Below are 20,690 nucleotides of genomic sequence, written 5' to 3'. Positions count from 1 at the left end.
GTGTTATCATGTAGTTGACGAGAAAACGGTAACATATTATTTGTATATCTGCCTCATCTCCATTGATTCTGTTTTCAGCGGAACATACTCGGAGGCGCGACGATCACCGAATTTTTTACAAGTTTGATTCAAGTAAAACGCTATTTTATGGAACGGGAGACAAAAATGATTTATTGACTTAAGTTTTATAAAATGTAGAAGTAAAGGAACGAATGGCGATATTCTTTACAGGGCTAAGTGCGCGACTGCACCAATTCGAAACTACCCAACGAATTATAACATGGGCACTGGAGATAAATTTTTATACATGCCTCCTTAATTTGAATCTTCAATGCTTAATTCATGCGCAGATATAAGCTCTAACATTTTTTCTGGCCGATTCTAGAAAGCATAAGCATAAAATATGAACATTACATGTATGATATGGTAAATTATTGTGTTATCGGAAATCGTTTCATCACGCATATCAATTAAAAAAAACGTTTTTGACTTTATTCAACATACACTCATTTAATATGATTTAAACTTGTTTATTTCATTTATAAATGAAAATAAATTTTCTCCTTTGATTTGTATAAACAAACAGATTTTTGAAACAAATTGTTTTAATTTTAAAAAATTTTGAGTTTATTAAAGGGAGATAATTTTTTTTCTTATTGTAGGCGCTACAGCGTCTTATGTACCTTCATCCTTTACCGAAACGTAAAAAAATAACACCAATAGGGACAAAACTTCCACTCAAATACTGATTATGTTGCTAATGCATCGCCATTGTCTACTCAGATGATGACTTTGACGCTCATGCACCGTTATTATATTATACAGTTGTGTTGTTGGCCAACTGGATTATGCGAGACTCTGGAACATCCGTCTTTCGCCAGGATCAACAGTTCAAACAATCACTTCTAAATTAAGTAGGTCATTCTCGAGCCATTTATGAATCAAACTTCCAGGAGATTACAGATCTATTATATTTTTTGTGTGTCTTTCATTTAACCACACCGTTGTTTTTACATTGGAGATTTTATTGGAAGTGGTCAACAAGGTTTGTGTGTCCTTTGGACGAATGCTTATTTCTCTCGTCTCCGATAGGCAGTGGAAACAAGAGGACCTTTATTGGAATACAAAATATAAAGAAGAGGATCATCATAATCCAGAAACACTGAAAAGAAAGACGGCAAAAATGGCTTGGCTTTGTGAAAAAATCTATTCAAATGATGAGGGTATACACACCATAGTGATTAATAATGAGTTTTGTCACAGTCAAAGAAGTTACAAAAAGTACAAAAATCCATTTTGTAGCTTCGGCATTCTCTAATAGAATATATGAACTGTGATATAAAAAATTATACACAAGAGCCGAAGGAATATTGCAACAGACAAAAGGAAAATCGACAATATGAGATAAGAAGTTATTGCGTTTGTCTCATGGTTAAGTTATGTGATTTCCTCTTTTGTCAATCTCTACTAGGGCAAGATATGAAGCAGAATTTTCAGCGTCATTGTAGTGTTATTTATCTCACGTACATGTTTGTAGGATAGAAAAGTAAAGGTGTGTAGGGTATATACAACGTTCATTCATTCACAAATTAAAAAACAGGGATGTATTCACCTTTATTTCTACATGATTAAGCCGAATTGTGTTCTCCAGATCCTACAAAACAACATTTAAGTTTTTTTTATTTTCATGTCTTTGAATATAAATTTTTGATTTTCACTGTTGGTCAATTTTTTGAGGTATGATATTTTTTCTTTAATACTACTAAACAAATGTAATGAAATGGAAAGAAAGATCGGTGGTCTGACTCAATCATATCAAAAGAAACGAAGGGTTAATTTAACACCATTCTTCTGAAATACCAGATGAAAATTATTTTTGAAGATCATTTCTCACAAAATCATGAAAATCTAAGAGTTATGATTTAATGAAAACAAAAGTTAAAATCAAGAAAATGATTTATGAATCTAAATCGGGTTTTAGACGAGATCAAAGTTTGGGTGCTTTTGCAACATGATATGTAACACTGTTTAAATGAAACAATCTTCCAATTGTTACTTTTAATGAAAAATAAGTAATTACCATATTTTCTTTTAGATGAAAGAAAATTGAAATAACAACACAAGTGTATATACCTTGATGCAAGACATTCATACGACTACTTTCTACAAAAAGAAAATCAAATAAGTTTGTTGTAACCACTGTGCTTATATGCAGTGCTTCATAACATATTTACCAATAACACATTTATGTTAATGATTTGGCATTTGAATGGTAAAAATTACAATACGACTTTTACGGCGTGAACAAATATATTATATAGTTCTATAGAAACTTTGGGTTTTTGGGTATATTTTGTCGGGTATAAAACGATATTTGACAATGTTGCTTTAACGTTTTTAATACCTATGCATTTGGTCTTATCAAACAAAGGTCATTTGGTAATATATTACATATGGTGTAACAGTCTTCTTTGCTCATTGGTTATTATAATCACGTGATGCAAAGGATATCCCACGTAGACGAAGCCTTCTTTCAGTTTTTAAATATATTAACGCTATGTTTCTATTTATATGCATATTGACGCTATACTTCTAAATTTAGATCCGGATATAAACCGTTCCACTCCGTAATTACTCTCAGTCAATCATGAATGAAGCGCCGCAGACGAAGCAGACAAAACAAAAAATACATTATCTATTCATGTAATATATAAATTAAAGACTTTCACTCAGTCGATACGTTGTATATAGACCTGTTAGATTACATTGACTTCGTTAAAAGTCCATAATTGATGAATATATCACCGGTCAGTCGGCCAACAAACAATTATATAGATCGAAGCGTAGCGCAGAGTTTAATTTTTGGGGGCAACCAACAGGTCCATATTTTGCAATTTGATCTGAGGTATCAAGAACTTATTGCTACATTGTACTTTTTAAATATAGTTTAACCTAGATCATTAGTGAGACAGAAAAAAAACACAAACAACTTCTTTAATTATGACGTAATGTTCTCACTTCAGAAGGAGGCGGTCCACCCACGTAATTTACTATAGGTCTATTTAAAAATGTAATATGTACGGACCACAAGATATATTTAAGAAGAGTACTTACTCAAACAAAAATATTAAGGTATAATATTGAATATAATTTGTATGAGAAATGAGACATGCATCTTTTCACAAATTGCTTCTACATGTATTTTCTCTTTTATTCATCTTTTAATTTTATTTACATGCATCACTAAGCCTTTTTATATAACTTACCCAAAACCATGCTGAACGACTTTTGGATCTAAAAAAACAGTGCTTATGAATTTGAATTAAAGTGAATGCGAATTTAATTTTTAAAGATGTTGATTTTTTTCAGAGACTTCTTTTTGCAACGAATGAAGGACTTAATAAGGGTTTGATTTCCCTTTATATGGATATCATACATTTAAACAAAAATACAATATTAAGAGGCTGTTCACGTAAAAATAAGGCAGATCCTGTAATATGGTTGGCACAGGGTAAATTTTATTCCACTAATGTCTTCGTTCCAATGTAATGTTTATTTCATAAGTATGTCAAATAGTAAAAAGGTTTTTTAAAGCGATAATTGATGGCTCGAATAAAAAAATTCAAAGTTCCCTAATAAAGCAATCAAATTTTGCACAAGAATACAGAGTTATCCCTCTTTTCAATGAATTTCAATTCTTTCTATGTGTTTTTTTCTCTAAAATTGTTGCATTTAATCAAAAACCAACATTCAACTTTGAAAAAGAATGCATTTATGATATGAAATGGATGTAAAGGTTTTGAAAACAAATAGTCATTTGCCACCCACTGCCTGATTTTTGCAATGACACCTTCTTCAGTGACAAGAGTAAACGCACCATAAACAGTAATAAACCATGTTTGTCTTGCAACATATGACTCGATGCTTACAAAATATTTCTAATCAGTCTTTTAACTCCAAAAAAGAATTTAAAGAATTTAAAGATATGTAGCCAATAGGTTTTGCTGAAGTGGAAATGAAATACTACTGGTTTAGGCTCAAACATAAATATACAATTATGAAAAGAATTATGCTATAGCATTAAATGGCATTTTGCTTTTGGTATTGACCATATCACGGTTCATATCAGGAGATTTTTGTAAAGCCATAAAATGAAGTTGCTTTTACCTAAAACGAATTTGTTTTGATTTTTGTTGTATCAAGCGTTAATTAACTTTTATTGTTTCTACTGGTTGCTTTTTTACAATTTTACATCCAGATAAAAGAATCTTTGATAAAATAACTTTATCTTTTAACTAACCATTATTTTTCGGGCACAAATTGCAGGACTTCGGACAGTTTTTGGTGGCATAAGCAATTGTGTCAGGGTTTGTTGAAGCGCAAATTAAACTCTTGTAAACTGGATCTGTGCACTTGGTCATAACATCTTCACAGGGTAGGGCTGTAGAATTAGATATTGCTAGATAAAATATTTGAGGTTTGGCTTATTATTCTGCATACAAAAAAATGTGTGCAAACAGAATGCATATTTGCCTATCAGAAACGCAGATACCAATGTTATTGAAACCTCTTAAGTCCTGGCAAAATTTTCAAAAATAGTCATCAGTGGGCATTTATTGTCTGTTTTGAGTAAAAAATCATCATAAGTGTTTTGACAGATCAATGAAGAAAAACACGTAACAGTGAAACCTGTCCACACCAAACCCCTGTTAAGGAGGTAGACCTAAGATAAGGGACATAACTCTTGTAAACTCTTGTAATCAGTGAAATGCTTGTATCATATTCAATTTCACCAAAGCCTATCAAGCTTTCATTTGAAACAGAATAAAATCTCAGTCCAAGTTATTTTAATGCTTACAAAATGTTGATGTACTGAATATAAACGTTCCAATGATTTGTACGAGCAATCAAGGGAACCAAGGTTCCAGCGGTAATCAAACGAATGCAATCCAGGGACAAAGACCAGACATGGAAAACATAAAGTAAATAAAATAATACATACAAAGTACCAAAAGCAAATGAGCAACTCGGACTCCACTAAAAACTGGGAGCACGGACAAGGTGCACCGGTAGGGTAAGCGTCCTCTGCTTTTCTAGAAGCACCCACCAAGTTGCTCATAAAAAGTCAAGAATAGTCGAAAGAGGAAAGGAAAACTATGTCACGTTGAACAAATCAGTTTTCATGGCGCAGATGGATACACTGTAATGATCCATAAGTTCATGATGACGGCCATAAAACTTTTGTAATGATGATTTCAATCTTGTAGCAACATAATTTTATTCCAGAACCCTACTTGTTAGAAGTAAAGCGCAATACAAAAAAGTCTGCGTAGTTTCGGCAAGCTCTGGCATAACGTACGAATTGTGTTATGAACACTCCATACGCAGGTGCTGACGAGATGTTGCCATATATGAAAGGAAATTTGTCAATTCTGAATGAAAAGTCATCAAGTTTTTCGTAAAGTTTGTTCAATAGTTTTCCCTTACCATCGATTTCTAAGTAAAGGTCGAGATATGAGGCTGACTTCATGGTGTCTTTAGTATCCTATATCTCTTTAAGTTCTTTTGGGTAGAGTTTGTGGCTCTTACCCTAGGTCTACCTCCTTATACTGAAGAATTCCTTCGGTTAAGGCCGGTGTTCAGTTTACACAGATTCAAAACATATTTAATTTAATATAAAGGGACTACTGAAGATGTCTGGTTTACACAGACTTCCAGTTTCTTCAGGTCTCGGTTTAGACAGGTCATATTGTTATGTGTTTTCTCATCGTTCTATCACAACATTTATGATGATTATGACACTCAACTATATATTCAAAACCGACCGGGGTAATTTGTGCCCGAAAAGTACCAACAAGGTTTGGTTTTTTTAAATGGCACTGATTATCAAAACTCCAATGTTTCTACGAAGAGATGTGAATAAACAGAATGTAGTAATGACATTTTTGAAAGACACTTTGGTAATTTTTTTTAACATTTACAGCTTTATTTATTATATGTATATGTGTATCAAGTAAATTCTGAACCCCATTTTATTAAAGTTCTGAAACTTTTCTTTTGTTTTCATGACATTCCCTGCATTTTCTTCTTCTTTTGAATGAGTTAATAGTTGTTGTATCTTTCTACCTTCAATCATTTATATGTTGTCTATTTGAAAGTGTTTATGTGATATTAAACCATAACCACAAAGCCAGTAAATAACATTGATTACTTGTCGTCGTTGTTTTTGGTGGTTCAGTTGGAGTCGTGTGAAGCACTGTAAAAAAAACAGAAAATGTGCGGAAAATTCACGACGAATGGCTTAATCAACAAGATGCCGTCTACAACATTGACATGATTTGATAATTATGTTTTCCGTTGGACGTTTTATATGGAAAAAGTATGATTCTGTATAATTTTTTAATTCATATCTTGATATTGACATAAAACACACTTTTCTATTTTGGTCATAAACATATGTTTCAATGTGTTTTTAAATATATGAAAACATATGCAGAAATTTATCCTGTGTGTAAACTGTTAAGTATTTCCAAAATTCTCATATTATTTAAATATTTCCTTTTTTATTTCTCCCTTTCTTATTCAGCGAAAGCTTGTCTTAAATAAATATGAATATTTCTTAAACAAAGGTACTAACTGTCAAATTCTGTACACAGACCGCATGACTTTGGGCAGTTTTCAACATTGAATTTGTGTATAGAAGGATCAGTTGAAGTACAATTAATGACCTGATAAAATACATCAGCACAAACTGGATCACGATCGGCACAAATTGGATTAGGAGTGGACGCTTCAAGAAAACACCAACTCATTAAAATTAACATTGAATACAAATATTGATTGCTAAAGATGATAATCTTTAAAAAGTTGTACATGAATGCGACATGTCAAGTTTATACAATAATGCGAATCACTACCTTTGCGAGAAAAAAATGCATTTACAAAATGTGTAAAATTTATACATCATGTGATTTTACACCAGTTAAATTTTGCAGTAAAAGAAACATCGAGTTTATTGACGAATTTATAATTTTTAAACGATTGAGTTGTTTGTGGTCGAGTATTGTTGACTGGGAAATATATACCTCTGCAAAATGCAAAATATAAAGTTAAGGTGAGTTTAAAGAGTTTTATCAATTTTTTTTTTATTATTATTATTTTGTTTTGTTTTGTTTTTGTTTGTTTTTGTTTTTGTTTTTGTTGTTTTGTTTTGTTTTTTGTTTGTTTGTTTTTTTTTTGTCATAATCCAACATAATACATATTTACATATATAAATGAACAACCCTAGTAATGCAGAATTCTGACATAGATAACGCATCTTATCGAGTATCGATTTGTAACCCCAATTTTCAACTAATACAATTTGTTTATGCACTGACTGATAATTACGTGATTAATTAATTGAAATGAGTTCTGTCTTAGTTAAAAATTGTCTTCATAATAATGATGGATTCTGATAATCTATTTCGTTGTTACAGTTTACTCTGTAACTATTTAATGCAGTCGTAATTTTGACAGTTATATAAAGTATAAATGAGTAATCAAGGGAACCAAGGTTATAGCGGTAATCAACAAAAGAATGTTATCCAGTGACTAAGACCAGACATGGAAAACAGACATACACAATAAAGACCATGAAGTAGGCAAAATCATACATACAAATTTAAAAAAAGCAAATGTGCAACTCGGACTCCAATTAAAATTGGGAGCATGGACTAGTTGCACCGGTAGAGTAAACGTCCTCTGCTTTTCTAAAACACCAGCCCGCCGAGTTGCTCATAAAAAGTCAAGTCCGGGGTAGACGAAAGAGGAAAGGAAAACTATGACACGTTGACTAAATCAGTTTTCATGGCCAGATGGATACACCAAAACGATCTACGAGTTCATGATTACGACCATAAATCTGTATAGATGACTTCATTCTTGTAGCAACATAACCCTGTTCCAGAAGCCTATTTGTTAGAATTCTAGCAATACGTAGCAATATCGTGCAATTCGATGTCACACTCGAGCAATATCAACCTCTCGTAAGACCTCTTTAAAACTTTAAAATGTATTGACCATTTGCTTTCTTGTTGTTAAGATTGGCGTATCCTTAAGTGTGATTTGCGAACATTTTTTAGCTTGCTTTTGTTTTTATGTAGATTTTCCCTTAAGCAGTTTGTTAATTTTATTCAAAAATTCAATGAATATTTCTAATCCTACCGTACTTACTTTGTATTTCTGTGCACAGATTGCATGCCTTAGGACAGTTTTCAGCATTGAATGTCTGCACAATAGGATCAGTTGACGTACAATTCACGGCTTGGTAAAATTCGTCATAACAAACTGGATCACGATCGACGCAAACTGTTTTAGGAGTCGACGCTTCTAGAATAAACTGTCATATCAAACTTGGTACTTTTGGGAGAGGATCGAATTATGCAATGATTATTGGGAAAACGATATATATTGTACTCTATCCCGTGAATAATGTATAATAAATAAATAAATAAATACATATCAATGCAGATAAAACTTGTGAGAAAGAAAAAAAAGGAGTTCCAATTTTTCGGCCTAACGGCTTTCGTCTGGAGACAATAGCAATGGCCAACAAGTAGACATCTACAGACAAACAAGCAATAAGAAAATTATATATGACCTTAAAATGCAAAAAATAAAGTTCTTAAACTTTATGAGAAAGACGCGTCAATTTAACCATATAAAAAAATAAGGAAAATTTATAAATCTGTTACAAAATTATATATTTTTTGTTTTAACATCCATACTTAACGGGTAGGCATTCCTAGAAAATTTGTTTATCCGTTGATAAAAGAGAGTGTTGTTGTTTTTAACATGAGAAAAGTTTCTGAGATAAACAGTTATATCATGTCATAGACAGTGTGGTTGGCCAATCCTGTATTTTGTTGACGCCTTGTTTGTGCTCTACAAACGATCACCTACTATACCTTAAGTCTCGCTCAAGTAAGCAAATAAATAATTTCGGAAATTGCAATATACTTCACGACTTTAATTAGCTGTATTTAAACAGTAAAACATGAAAATCAATAAAGTCTTTATCCTTCAGAAGATTATATTTTGATCAAAATTCTTAAAAGCTAGACATTTTTATTTAAGTTTATAAAACAAAGAAACATATTTCCCTGATAAACTGTGGATCTTTACCCCAAACTTTCTGCTAAATAATAGTTTTATTTTAAATACCAGGGAAAAATTAGACGGTATGGTATTATAAGAAACAAAACAAAACAAAACTCACAAAACGATGTACATTTGTTTTATCATTTTACTTCATTAATTTGCTTTTCGAGTGATTTGATACAAGTTGGACAGAATGCAAACTATTTACGAGGAGGCGTTATTTATAATGTAATAAATGTAAATCAATAAAAGATGCAATGCAGTTTCGAAAGCACAAATAATAATTATTTTACTATTTTGTTTAGTAAATTAACGTTGAGGTGTTAAATATCAATCTCAACTTACACAGTTTTATAAATGACGATTTGCACAGACATAGAGAAAATTGTAAATATAAAATAGTAGTATAATTTAAAATTGTGATGGTCAGTGTGATGCATGAACTGGTAATAAAGGGGTCAATTTTAAACATTTTGATTCCTGCTTTACAAAATCACTATACAATGTATAAAACAAGATGTTGATTGATTGATGCAGAAGGTTTGTATGAATGTACTTACTTGTAGCTTCTGGTGTTGTTGTACGGAACTGTAACATGGCTGCAAATAAAAGTCTTTATCAAAATCAGGATGGAGGTGATCAAGTAAAAATCTAACAGATTATTTTTTTAACTCATAAACAGACACAGGCCACATATTCAGTCTTTTTTGTAATTTGGTTATTGTACGTTTTAAATATTGTAGATTGTGTGTAAATTTTGCATTATGCAAGAGTTTTCTTCTTGATTTAAAGGGGAGATAACTGTGAAATTATAATAATTGCTCAAGTAACATTCAATTGCTCAGGTAACTTTCGATTTCTCTAAAAATCGTGAAAAAAACACCGCAAATTGCTCCACTATTTTCTATAAACAAGATACAAAATGCAGTGTTTGTACTGTCGTTAAACATATCTATATCTTTCAATTTAGATGTTTAAGTAAAGAAGGTAATTAAAAAAAAAAATCAACAAATTTTTTGCTCATCTTACGGTCAAAATAAACAGTAAAAATTGCTTTTTTGTAAAGTTGTCAGAGACAAACTGGTTCCTTCAATGTGATGTAAACAATCAAATGTTACTGAAGTTAAATAATGTTTCCTACTTAAACATAAAAATATCAATCATATAAATATTGAAAAATTGCTGTCTACGTGTTTCAAGGAATAGCCTCCTTTCAACAACATACGAACCACCAATACTTAGGAGTTAGGAAATTCAAAATTCAATCAAGAGGCTCCCAGGAACCTGAATCGCTTACCTTGTTAAATGTTTGCTTGTCAAGAGTTGTCCGAACACTTTGATCCAATGCAGATATTTGTAGACCTTACATGACCCCTGTGCTTTTTTTGTAACGGCGGCCATGCTTTTAGAGAGATCAAAAGTTCCCACACCAGTTCTATGCAGAAACATTCATATCAATTGGTTCACAAGTTTAAGAGGAGAGGAGTTTTGAAAAATTGTTAACGACGACAGACGACGACGACGGACGCAAAGGGATGGCAAAAGCTCACATGGCCTTCGGCCAGTTAAGCTAAAAAAATAAACGAAGAAACCAGGGAACCTGTTTCATAGATTGGTCACTTATCATACCTTGGTATACTGAACAAAAGTTGCACGACAATGCACAATTTTCAACGTTATATTTCCGTGCTATTGGCTCAGTTGATGTGCATATGTACTTTTGGTATGATGGATCTGAACACTTTAGATCACGGTCAAAACACCATTGTTTAGTTGTAGGTTCTGCAGAAGTAAAGGTTTTATTATACAAGTAGAATTATACCAAATAATCTAGTAAGCTCACAGTGAACAACCCAACCAGAAAGCGTGAAATAAATCAAATTAAAATATTTATTTTTTTTATTCTACGGACCTAAGACATATAGTAAAGAACTAAAATTCCCCTGCGCATGGAAAATAGTTAATAATAATAGTTAATAGTTAATAACAAATATAAAATCCTAAAAAAAGAACTTAGCTAAAGGATCGTCTAATTGTTGATAGTACTGTTTTAACTGCATTTATTTTATCTTGCGTTCGATTCAGCGTTAAATGTTATTGCTCCTGATTATATAGTATACATTTGTCCATATTTTTGTAGAAACTCACTATTCTGCATTGTTTAAATCTAACCTCCTTTCATCAGTTCTTATCTTGTTAAGACGGAGACTTTACATAGTCTGCAACGCTTACAGTAGATATGTAATCAAAATACAAAAATACCAATCATATATATTGGAGATTTTGATATACCGGACACGTGTTTAAAAGAGTAACCTCTCAGCAGCAGCATAAAAATCACGTATAAAGGAAGATCTAAATCCAAAAATTAATTAAAACAAAATGTAGTGGTGCTGCAAAAAACATCGTTCGCCTATTTCTACTTCCGTATGTTTTTTTTCTGTTAAGAACAAACCCGGCGCTCCAAAGTTTTGACAATAATTTCTCCTTATATAGAAACACACTTTAGCTATCCAGGTAAACTACTGATGTGTATGACATTTCAACGTTGACAATACAAAATATATTACAATAGTGTAGACTTCTCTGTTGTGCTTTACCTGTTGTAGTTGTTGTAGTTGTTGTATGTGTTGTTGTTGGCATAACTGTTGTCTTATCAACGATGTGTGATGTTGGGTGTAAAAAATTAGCAAACAACGTATCTAACAAAGAGATATTGTAAAATGGAGATCAAACAACAACATAAATATTGCAATTTATTAAGCTGTGTTAATATTTGTAAAGGGTTGTGAAATTCTAAGCACTTAATAAATGATAATTAATACAATCTATAATAACCGTCAATATTTTGGAGAGTAAACGAAATAGAGATTTGAAATTGATATTTTAAATATCCCAATCATTTACTTCCTAATGCACTTCTGACCAATAATGGAAGTGATTATGGTTGAAGTCTGTTCCATATTAAATACAAGGGAAGGTGTAAGTATATAACGAATTCACCTACATTCCAACTGACTAAATTTTCATTAAGTGAAATTGTGGACAAACACAGTCGTTACATTAAAAACTTTGGCTAGAAGCATGAAAGTTCCTACTGTGTACTGGATTCCAAAACTTCACAAATCACCTTATAAATATAGATTTATTTCCTCTTCCAGCCATTGATCTACAACTGGTCTTTCTATTTTACTTACTTGTGGGCTCGATACCACAAATATATATTTTTTGTAGCAAAGCTTACGAAAATAGTGAATTTAACTATTTTGAAGTATTAAAAACTCGCCTAAAGTGCTTGATAAATTACAAGCCTATGAGGGATCATTCAAATCTGTTCAATGTTTTGATCTATCTATCCTATACACTACTCTTTCACATAATCATAGACAAAAATGCGCATATCTTATCAAATTGTCCTTTGATATATCGGGATGTGAATATATTCATTCGAATTCTTTCAGATCATTTTAGTAACAACATAAAAACTGGGTTAATTGGACTTCTTTTGGTTTATACAACGGGTCATAGTTTTCCTCGTTTGTCCACCCCGGACTTAACATTTTATGAGCAACTCGGCGGGTGCCTCTAGAAAAGCAGAAGATGCTTACCCTACCGGTGCACCTAGTCCATGCTCCCAGTTTTTAGTGGAGTCCGAGTTGCTCATTTGTTTTTGTTACTTTGTATGTATGATTTTAATTACTTTATGTTCCTTGGTGTGTGTGTCTGTTTTCCATGTCTGGTCTTTGTCCCTGGATTACATTCTTTTGATTACCGCTATAACCTAGGTTCCCTTTATTACTCTTTGATATGCTAACAACACTCAAAATTCCTGTTAGACATTTTCGTTCGATTTAGCGAAGCAGTTTATCGTCAAGTTATTGGAATTTCCATGGGGACCTATTGTGCACTACATAGTGCGGACCCCTTTCTAAATTGTTAAGAATCACAATTTATGGCTAGAATAAATGAAGTCCCTCCAAACAACATTTAGTAGATAAATTTCATAACATTTTCAGATATTTAGACGATATTTTGCCTCTTAAAAACGACGACTTCAATATATATTCAAAAGATTTGTAACCTTCAGAACTTTCTTTGAATTAAACAAATATCATAATAAAAAAATGTCCGTTTCTGAACCAAAGTATTCATATCGGTAATTTATACTAAAATTTATGATATAAGGGATGAGTTTTCATACCCTATTGTTAACTGTCTATTTTCAGATTGTGACGTCCCCTTATCACCTTCATATTGTGTTTACATATCACAATTGGTTCTATTTGCTGGTATTTGTAACAATTTTTCGGATTAAAATGAAAGAAATTTTTGTCTAACTGAAAAATTGCTGCATCAGGGTTTCTGATATTACAAATTCGTAAAAACATTCACATTTTTCAGCCGATACAAGGAACTCATTCTCAAATACGGGTGAACTTGTAAAGGATTAATACGTGCATGTCATCTCATCCAGTAAATTGACTAAACCGTTAAATAGGCTAATTCGTGAGGAATATAGTTATGATATTGTAGTCATATCGTTAAAGATTATTTGTTTTATTAACATTGTTTCACTAATAGGGTCTTTACATAGAAACTAATACACTATCTTTAAAATCAGTTTCGGCAAGACACGGATTGTCTCCTTATTGCATGACTTATAATGAACTATGATTTTCAACCCCACATGAACAGAATTGGGATTAATCATACAAACATGTGGACATATTTTTGTAGATTTAAAATGGTATGTGGCTTGTATGTCAGTAAATTGTCTTTTGTTTGTGCATCTGTATAACGCATAATCAGTTTTTTTTTTATTTCGGTTTTAACAAGGGCCTTAGACCTTTTTCAAATGATCTTCAGATGTGTTTAATTGCGTACTATATTTTTCACTGTGGCAAGAAATAAAAAGGGTGGTCATAATCACGCAAAAGTATTCTTACCGCCGCATTTTTTGCGCCTGTCCCATGTCAGGAATTTTATTGCCTCTGAATGTATTTTTTCGTTTTCACTATGTTGCTTGAGTATATAAGGCAGCTATTTCGCTGAGCTTGTGTTTAATGTTGTTTTTGAGGACAGCTGCAGCCTGCCTCGTGGTGTGAGGGTTTCATCGTCGCAAAATCTTGTATTAGTTTTATAAGCATTTGTTCAGGCAGAATATCGTATGTTTACTTTCAAGTTTCAACATTCAAAATTTGGCTTTTAGCTGAAATTTTTCATCTCGATGGGGTCGCTGTCTCTTTTGCCATATCCATTCTCGTTATATATGAGTAAAAAGTAGTATTGACATACTGGAAACTGTGTTTAAACTTTAAGTACAAATGCCACTATATTACAATAATGGATAATGGTACAAAATACAAAGTGCTTTATCATCTTTTGATTGCTTTTTGTATATACCTATTGTTTTTTTAATAAAACAAATAAATATAAACAAACTAGAAAACAGGCATGGCGAGTTTGATAAATCAACTTTAAAATCCCATTAGTCATTCAAATGTCTTTGACATACAACGTATTTAAAGCGAGTGGCACCTGCATGGAATTAATTTAATAGATTAAGTAGCACTCCAGCTAAAAATCGCGCAAAATGTAACACATGGTAGAAAGCCAACATAGTTTGAATTTTGATATTTCGTTTTAAATATAATAGTAAATGTAGCTATATATGTGGATTTTCATATAATCCTGGGTCTTAGGAAATATAGATTATATATAATTAATTGTAGAAATCAAAGGGAGATAAATTAGTAGATATCAATCAAAAACAATAGACTTTATTGGATGTTTTAACGTCAATTATCTCATAAGACCGACAGATTGGAATGAATAATTATACATCATATAAACCCAGGAAGCAACTTAATCACAAAAATAAAATTTTAGCCTTAGAGGTGTATCGCATATTATAGACTTTATATGGTTCTTACAAATATGCTACTTAATAATGTCTATATTAGCTAACTTACGTATTCTTTGCAGACAGTCATCACTATAACAGTAGCAAAAGTCATGATGATTCATCAAATCATGCATTCCATGGCACTCCATGATATATTCATTATTGTGATCATGGTGACCAGGTCCTCCTCCTCCATGCTTATAAAAACAATGTCATAATCAAATAAAATTTATAAAAAAATCACATTTGTGTTTTCATATTTTGCTTCATTTATATTTTGTTTGAGTTCTTTTTTACAAGTGTGGGTGATATCATTATAATATAGCAGTGGTCTACTAAGTATGCTTCGATGAAACTTTGTAACATTGGGATTACGTAATACCATGTAATGTCAACTTATGATAGAAAGGTCATGCCGAAGTATTAAGCAGTAGTATCAAAGGGTAATATCTTTCAATGAAACTTGTCTAAACCGAATCCTATCCGAACTTTAAAGTTGTACGGTTTACCCAGGTTAAAATACAAAGGGACTTCAAGAAGTATCTGGTTTAGACAGGTTTTCAGATTGTTTCGGGGTTTTGTTTAGACAGGTTTTCTGATTATTCAGGGTTCGGTTTAGACAGGTTTTTTGGTTATTTAGGGTTCGGCTTAGACAGGTTTCACTGAATTCATTTGTTAAGTCCGTTTAAATTTTAATAGGAATACATGTCTTTGGTATTTCCTAGAACAATGTATTTCTATCAAAGCAATAAAACAAACATGAAACTAACATCATTTTAATGCACATTACAGATTATACAATAGGACTTGAAAGTCCGTGACCATGTGAGTTCACGAGAATATGACTCATTACTCCAATTTAAAAGCAAAAGCAATGCCTGCGATCTTAATTCTTACGCTTGAAATACCTATCATGACATTTCACTATATCTACACTATTAAAAATTTGGTATTAACAAATAGATAGCATGATGATTATAGTATTGTTATCTAAGATAGCATATCTACCCGGAAAGAGAAAACTGAATACAAATCTGTCTTCGGTCTTAAACGTTTCAACAAAGGAAATTCAATGTAAAAAATGTAAGAACGTGACTTTCAAACCCCATTGAACGCAAAAACGTGACGGCCTGATTAACACAATGTTAGGGAATCTGTTTTACAAATGTTTGTTTGTTTGTTGGGGTTTAACGTCCGAGCAGCAATATTTCAGCTATATTCAGACAATGAACATGAAATGGATGATAAAATGAACATGAAATGATAAAAAAAGGATGGACAACAGGGTCGACAAATTTTGATTGCCACTAGAAAAAGGGGGGATGTGTAAGGTCGGGCAATTTAGCCTCCTGTGGCGGAGCGCAAAGGTTCCTACTCCTATCGAATACCACAGCAGGGTTCTTTAACGTGCGAGGAACGTGGCATCTTTCCCAACACGGTGCACCACTATGGTTTGCGGTCAGGTTTTCCGTATTATAGCCTGACAACCCCAGCATGTAACATGCCAGGGGTACCCCATTCCACCACCTGGGGCACACATCCCAGTTGCTCTGTGGGCAGAGCGCCTAACCCCCGGCTAGGTTTCTGAGCACTATTTAGTCGCCTTTTACGACAAGCTTAGCGCTGCTGCAGGCCTATTCTTTTAACACCCGGACCTGCACGGGGTTGTTTTACAAATAAAACACAATTTATTATTACTATGAATTTATGATTAATTCATATGAACATATTTTTCGTCTACCCAGAGACATTTTATAAGAAACTTGGCGGACATTTCTAGAAACACAAAACAATTTAAGAAGCAGATGACGCTTATCCTACTGGTGCTCCTGGTCCATATTATAAGTTTAAAGTTGACTTTGGGTTGCTCGTTTACTTTTGTTGCTATGCGAGTGCTATTTTAAATTCAAGATCAAATGCCTCGGCGTATATATAGTAGGTATTGTCCCATGTTTTATGGTGATTTTTTATTACCGTAATTTCAATCATGAAACTTTGTTGAATTGAATAATACCGCCCAATCATGTGTGCATTGTTTTTGAGGGGACACATTTGTGATTCGTGTCGGAGAGCTGCATTATTGTTGCGAGACTATTACCTAATTATATTCACTTGCTTCAGGAAGAATTACCCTTCTGGATCACCAGATGTTACTCCTGTTCTTTTATGTTCATATTGCAAGATCTTTCGGGTTTTTTTTGTTACGTCTTGTTTTCCTTATTTGCAGATTTTGTATAATTATAATCTATTTTGTTCGGTTCGCAATATTGTGTGTGTAGATCGTCTTTGTTTCATGTTTTCACGTTCAGGCCATGTACTTTGCATTTTGACTTTTTCAATTGCAAAATTGTTGACGATTTGGTCTTTTTCTTTATCTAGTCGAAATCCCCGGATTGTGTTTTCTTTAAATTATCGTTCGAATCCGTGTTTTCTTTCATATTTATTGCTAAACTTACAGTTTTATCACAATGATAATCTAACTTTTCTTTATGCAGATCGATAATCAATTTACATCTCTGAAATAATGCGAAAAATATACAAATTATTTTTAGAACCTTCCATTCGAGCACAGAATGAGCTATTGTATAAAGGAGATTTTTTTTTATTTTCTTTTTCTAGTGCTTAGCTACCAGTGATCTTTCTTTATACCTAGATAATTGTAATGAGCAAAAATATTCCTGAGATCTCAATGCATGGTAATATAAAAACTGTTGTAAACAGACAACACACAAACACGTCTTAAAACGTCTTTTTTCTCTTTTGGTTAAGACTATAAACTTCAAGCAAAGTATTTCATAATTTATAATCATATCTAACTCAATTTATATTTTGAAATTTGATAAACAAAAGTGAATCGCATAATTATTTGCACATGTTGATCATAAGGTTATTACGTGATTCTCGTATAAAAATTGTAGCTCACTATACTATAATATGTAAATTAAATCATGAGAGAATGCCTTGTAAACTACAACATATAAATGCCATATATTTTTCTGAGTATACGTACTACAAGCAAACAATTCAGGGTGAGATTAAATATATAAACCAAGTTTTTTTATCGTTCTATTGAAGAAAAACAACCCACCTTCTTCAAAACTATAGATTTAAAACTTCAAAATAACTTTTCAAAATAATATATATATATATATATAAGTATAGATACAACGTTTAAAATGTTTGATTTAACTTTTCAAACATTACAATTGATACCTACAAAAACTAGAACTTTAATATGTCTTATATCCAAAAGCAATTGCAGGACTCTAAATAAAACCACGGAAGTTTACTTGTAATGGGGTGTGCGGCAAAGTAAATTTTTATCCACGCCATTCATATATTCCGACAATGAAACCTGACTTCGGTCTTGAAATTGACAAAAAAGATAAGATCGACTACCTACCTCATCATTATGACAATGGTGGTCACCACATCTAAGGGCTGATCCTATTTGAAATACTATAAAACGAACACAATCGGCGAGTTAACCATTTTCGGTCACAATGAATATATAATGAACACGGTCTGTAAATTATACACAAACTTTGTTTGCGGCTTAGATGACACCGTTATTCCAGTTAAACGAATTATGTTTACCATTGAGAGTCATAATATGTTCAACGTGCTCTGTAAATTATTGACACAGTATACGTAGTAGTTTGAGTAACAGGCTTCGAAATTTCGTTGCATGCTTGATGAATAGTTGACACGGTTATTGTTTTTTTTCAAAATGTTCCGTCTATAAAATGGTTTGTAAGTCTCATTCCATTTCCTTATCATAATTTTCGATGTAGGACGTATTAAAATTTACTTCTGGGATCTCGAAACACCGCATTACCATTTTACAAAATGTTTATTTATTGCTTTTCGTAACACTTGTATCATGTTAAAATATACTTGTCATCTTTATACAGAAATATGATTTACTTTTAATACCGCACAAAAAGCCCTTTAAATAATAACGTTTCCATGTACTTGAATGGTAGATTAGGTACCACTCTCTTGGTCACAATCGGTACATAGCAGGTCGAGGTCAGTGTTTTCTTTTTAATGTGCAAGAAATACACAAAGTACGTCTTGATAATATAACACTACAACGAGCCTATAACCTTAACAACTAGGATACGAGTTATTTGAATTAACTGTTTAACTCTCATGATGGAAAATATTACACTTTTTACTTTTATTTTGAATATACATGTAATATACAATAAAATGTTTCATTGTTATATATACTGAATATTGCATGTCAAAATCTGTTTCAAGTGCCGTATCTACCCGAGACTCCTGTATCATCCGAAGGCACACTGGTCAGCGGAGTGATGTAGACCGAGAGTTAATATACCGAGTGCGATACCGGTTTTGGCATGTCATATTCAATATATCATATTTTGAAAACTATTCTTCCTGTGTGTGTCGTCTTGGTGCGATATGAAGTGTATGCGATATAGAAATAGAGGTGTGATAAATGCGATGTAGGGTAATTCATATAGGGTTTAAATAATCACTTCTAATACATATAAAACGTATAATATTACAATCTTAATATATGTATAATGCTATATTTTAATTTTAAAGAAAGTTACCAGCTCAGAAATCGTTCTTACCTAGCAAAACGAGGCCCGAATACGCAACAGTCAATATCGCCATTTTCTATTCATCGAGTCATGTGACCTTATACACTGAAGAACATTCATGATTCTCATTAATAGATACGACTGTCGTGTCCTTGAACATGGCACAATTTAGGTACATTTAAACTGGATCAAGGTTTAAGATTCATGTAATATTGTCTGTATGTGTTGGGAGTGGTAAAAACAAATGAGAAAACTTTGTAAAATTGCTTATTCTATTGGCTCATTTTTTCGGAATTTCCTTAAACTTAAATTCGACAAATTTATGTCATCGTTGTTATTTGTATACAAATGTTTTTAAGTCTTTGATAAAAGATACAATTTTGTTCAAGATTGGACCTGATGTTTGAATAAAACAATATAAAAATAGCAACGAGCAATTTTCTACTCGATGTTTTAGTAGCATCAACGCAATTACCACGATCTATGAATGATATTGAATTATTTTCTTGTTCATTGACGAATGTAGTGTGGCACGTTCCAGAACAAAATAGTGAAATTCATTGAGGTGAAAACAGAGGTAACGATTACTAATATTCCTTGAATACATATCGAATACAAATATGTTTCTACAAAAAATAATTTCAAAAACTTTTTCGTGACAGGCCCTTTAAAAATTTGCAATCTCAACACAGGTTTTCAACATTATCTTTCCAAACTTCAAAAATAGTGGTTGGTTGGTTTTTTTCTGGTTGGCAGAATCGTTCAAGACAGAGTTTCCTTTTAGTATTACACATGATAGTGGTGTTTTGATATTGATTAATATCGATTTTTTTTTTCAATATGTATTGAAATATACTGGCTATAATGGACTGTAATTGAAGCGGGAGGTTAATCGCGATATATGAAATCAGGTTTTACACACCATTCATTTTAAATTGCCGGAATCAAATCAGGACCATTGCGGTGGTTTTCCAAATTTTCGGTTTTTGTTCTGATATTGCCATTTTTTATACGGACTTTCCTTTTAGACTTTTTTTTAATACTGCCCAGATTTCATCAGTTAGATA

The 20,690-nt window shown here is 32.2% G+C and overlaps 1 protein-coding gene across 7 annotated transcripts; it reads right to left on the bottom strand.

Moving 5' to 3' along the window:
• Nucleotides 1–1,595: 1,595 nt before the first annotated feature.
• LOC148612533 (uncharacterized) lies at nt 1,596–19,734 on the bottom strand. Of its 7 annotated transcripts, none has more exons than XM_088594067.1 (14): nt 19,654–19,734; nt 18,450–18,505; nt 17,503–17,562; nt 15,114–15,243; nt 11,742–11,843; nt 10,771–10,923; nt 9,702–9,740; nt 8,215–8,370; nt 6,638–6,790; nt 6,212–6,256; nt 4,301–4,459; nt 3,267–3,294; nt 2,134–2,163; nt 1,596–1,654 (listed from the first exon to the last, which is right to left on the bottom strand). In XM_088594067.1, exons 1-13 carry the CDS (start codon nt 19,694–19,696, stop codon nt 2,157–2,159), a joined length of 1,131 nt encoding a protein of 376 aa, XP_088450193.1. In that variant the 5' UTR covers nt 19,697–19,734; the 3' UTR covers nt 1,596–1,654; nt 2,134–2,156. The 7 variants fall into 7 exon arrangements, with proteins under 7 accessions (XP_088450193.1, XP_088450196.1, XP_088450195.1 ...); XM_088594070.1 differs by having other exon boundaries at nt 4,301–4,441; XM_088594069.1 differs by having other exon boundaries at nt 8,215–8,367.
• Nucleotides 19,735–20,690: the final 956 nt, after the last annotated feature.

Source organism: Perna viridis, chromosome 7, assembly GCF_037379345.1.
Source record: "Perna viridis isolate PV_CMFRI_1.1 ecotype Kerala chromosome 7, ASM3737934v1, whole genome shotgun sequence".
NCBI classification, from domain to species: domain Eukaryota; kingdom Metazoa; phylum Mollusca; class Bivalvia; order Mytilida; family Mytilidae; genus Perna; species Perna viridis.
The sequence above is the reverse complement of the archived record's forward strand: the minus strand, read 5'-3'. Positions and strand labels throughout refer to the sequence as shown.

What these genes read in the sequence shown, in the direction of transcription:
- LOC148612533 (XM_088594067.1), bottom strand. Translation starts at nt 19,696, where the DNA reads ATGGCGATATTGACTGTTGCGTATTCGGGCCTCGTTTTGCTAG. An exon ending in ACCAAAAACAACGACGACAA is followed by an intron (nt 4,460 to 6,211) that starts GTAATCAATGTT and finishes TATTTTATCTAG; the next exon opens with CAATATCTAATTCTACAGCC. An exon ending in TTTGTGCCCGAAAAATAATG is followed by an intron (nt 3,295 to 4,300) that starts GTTAGTTAAAAG and finishes CTGTTTTTTTAG; the next exon opens with ATCCAAAAGTCGTTCAGCAT.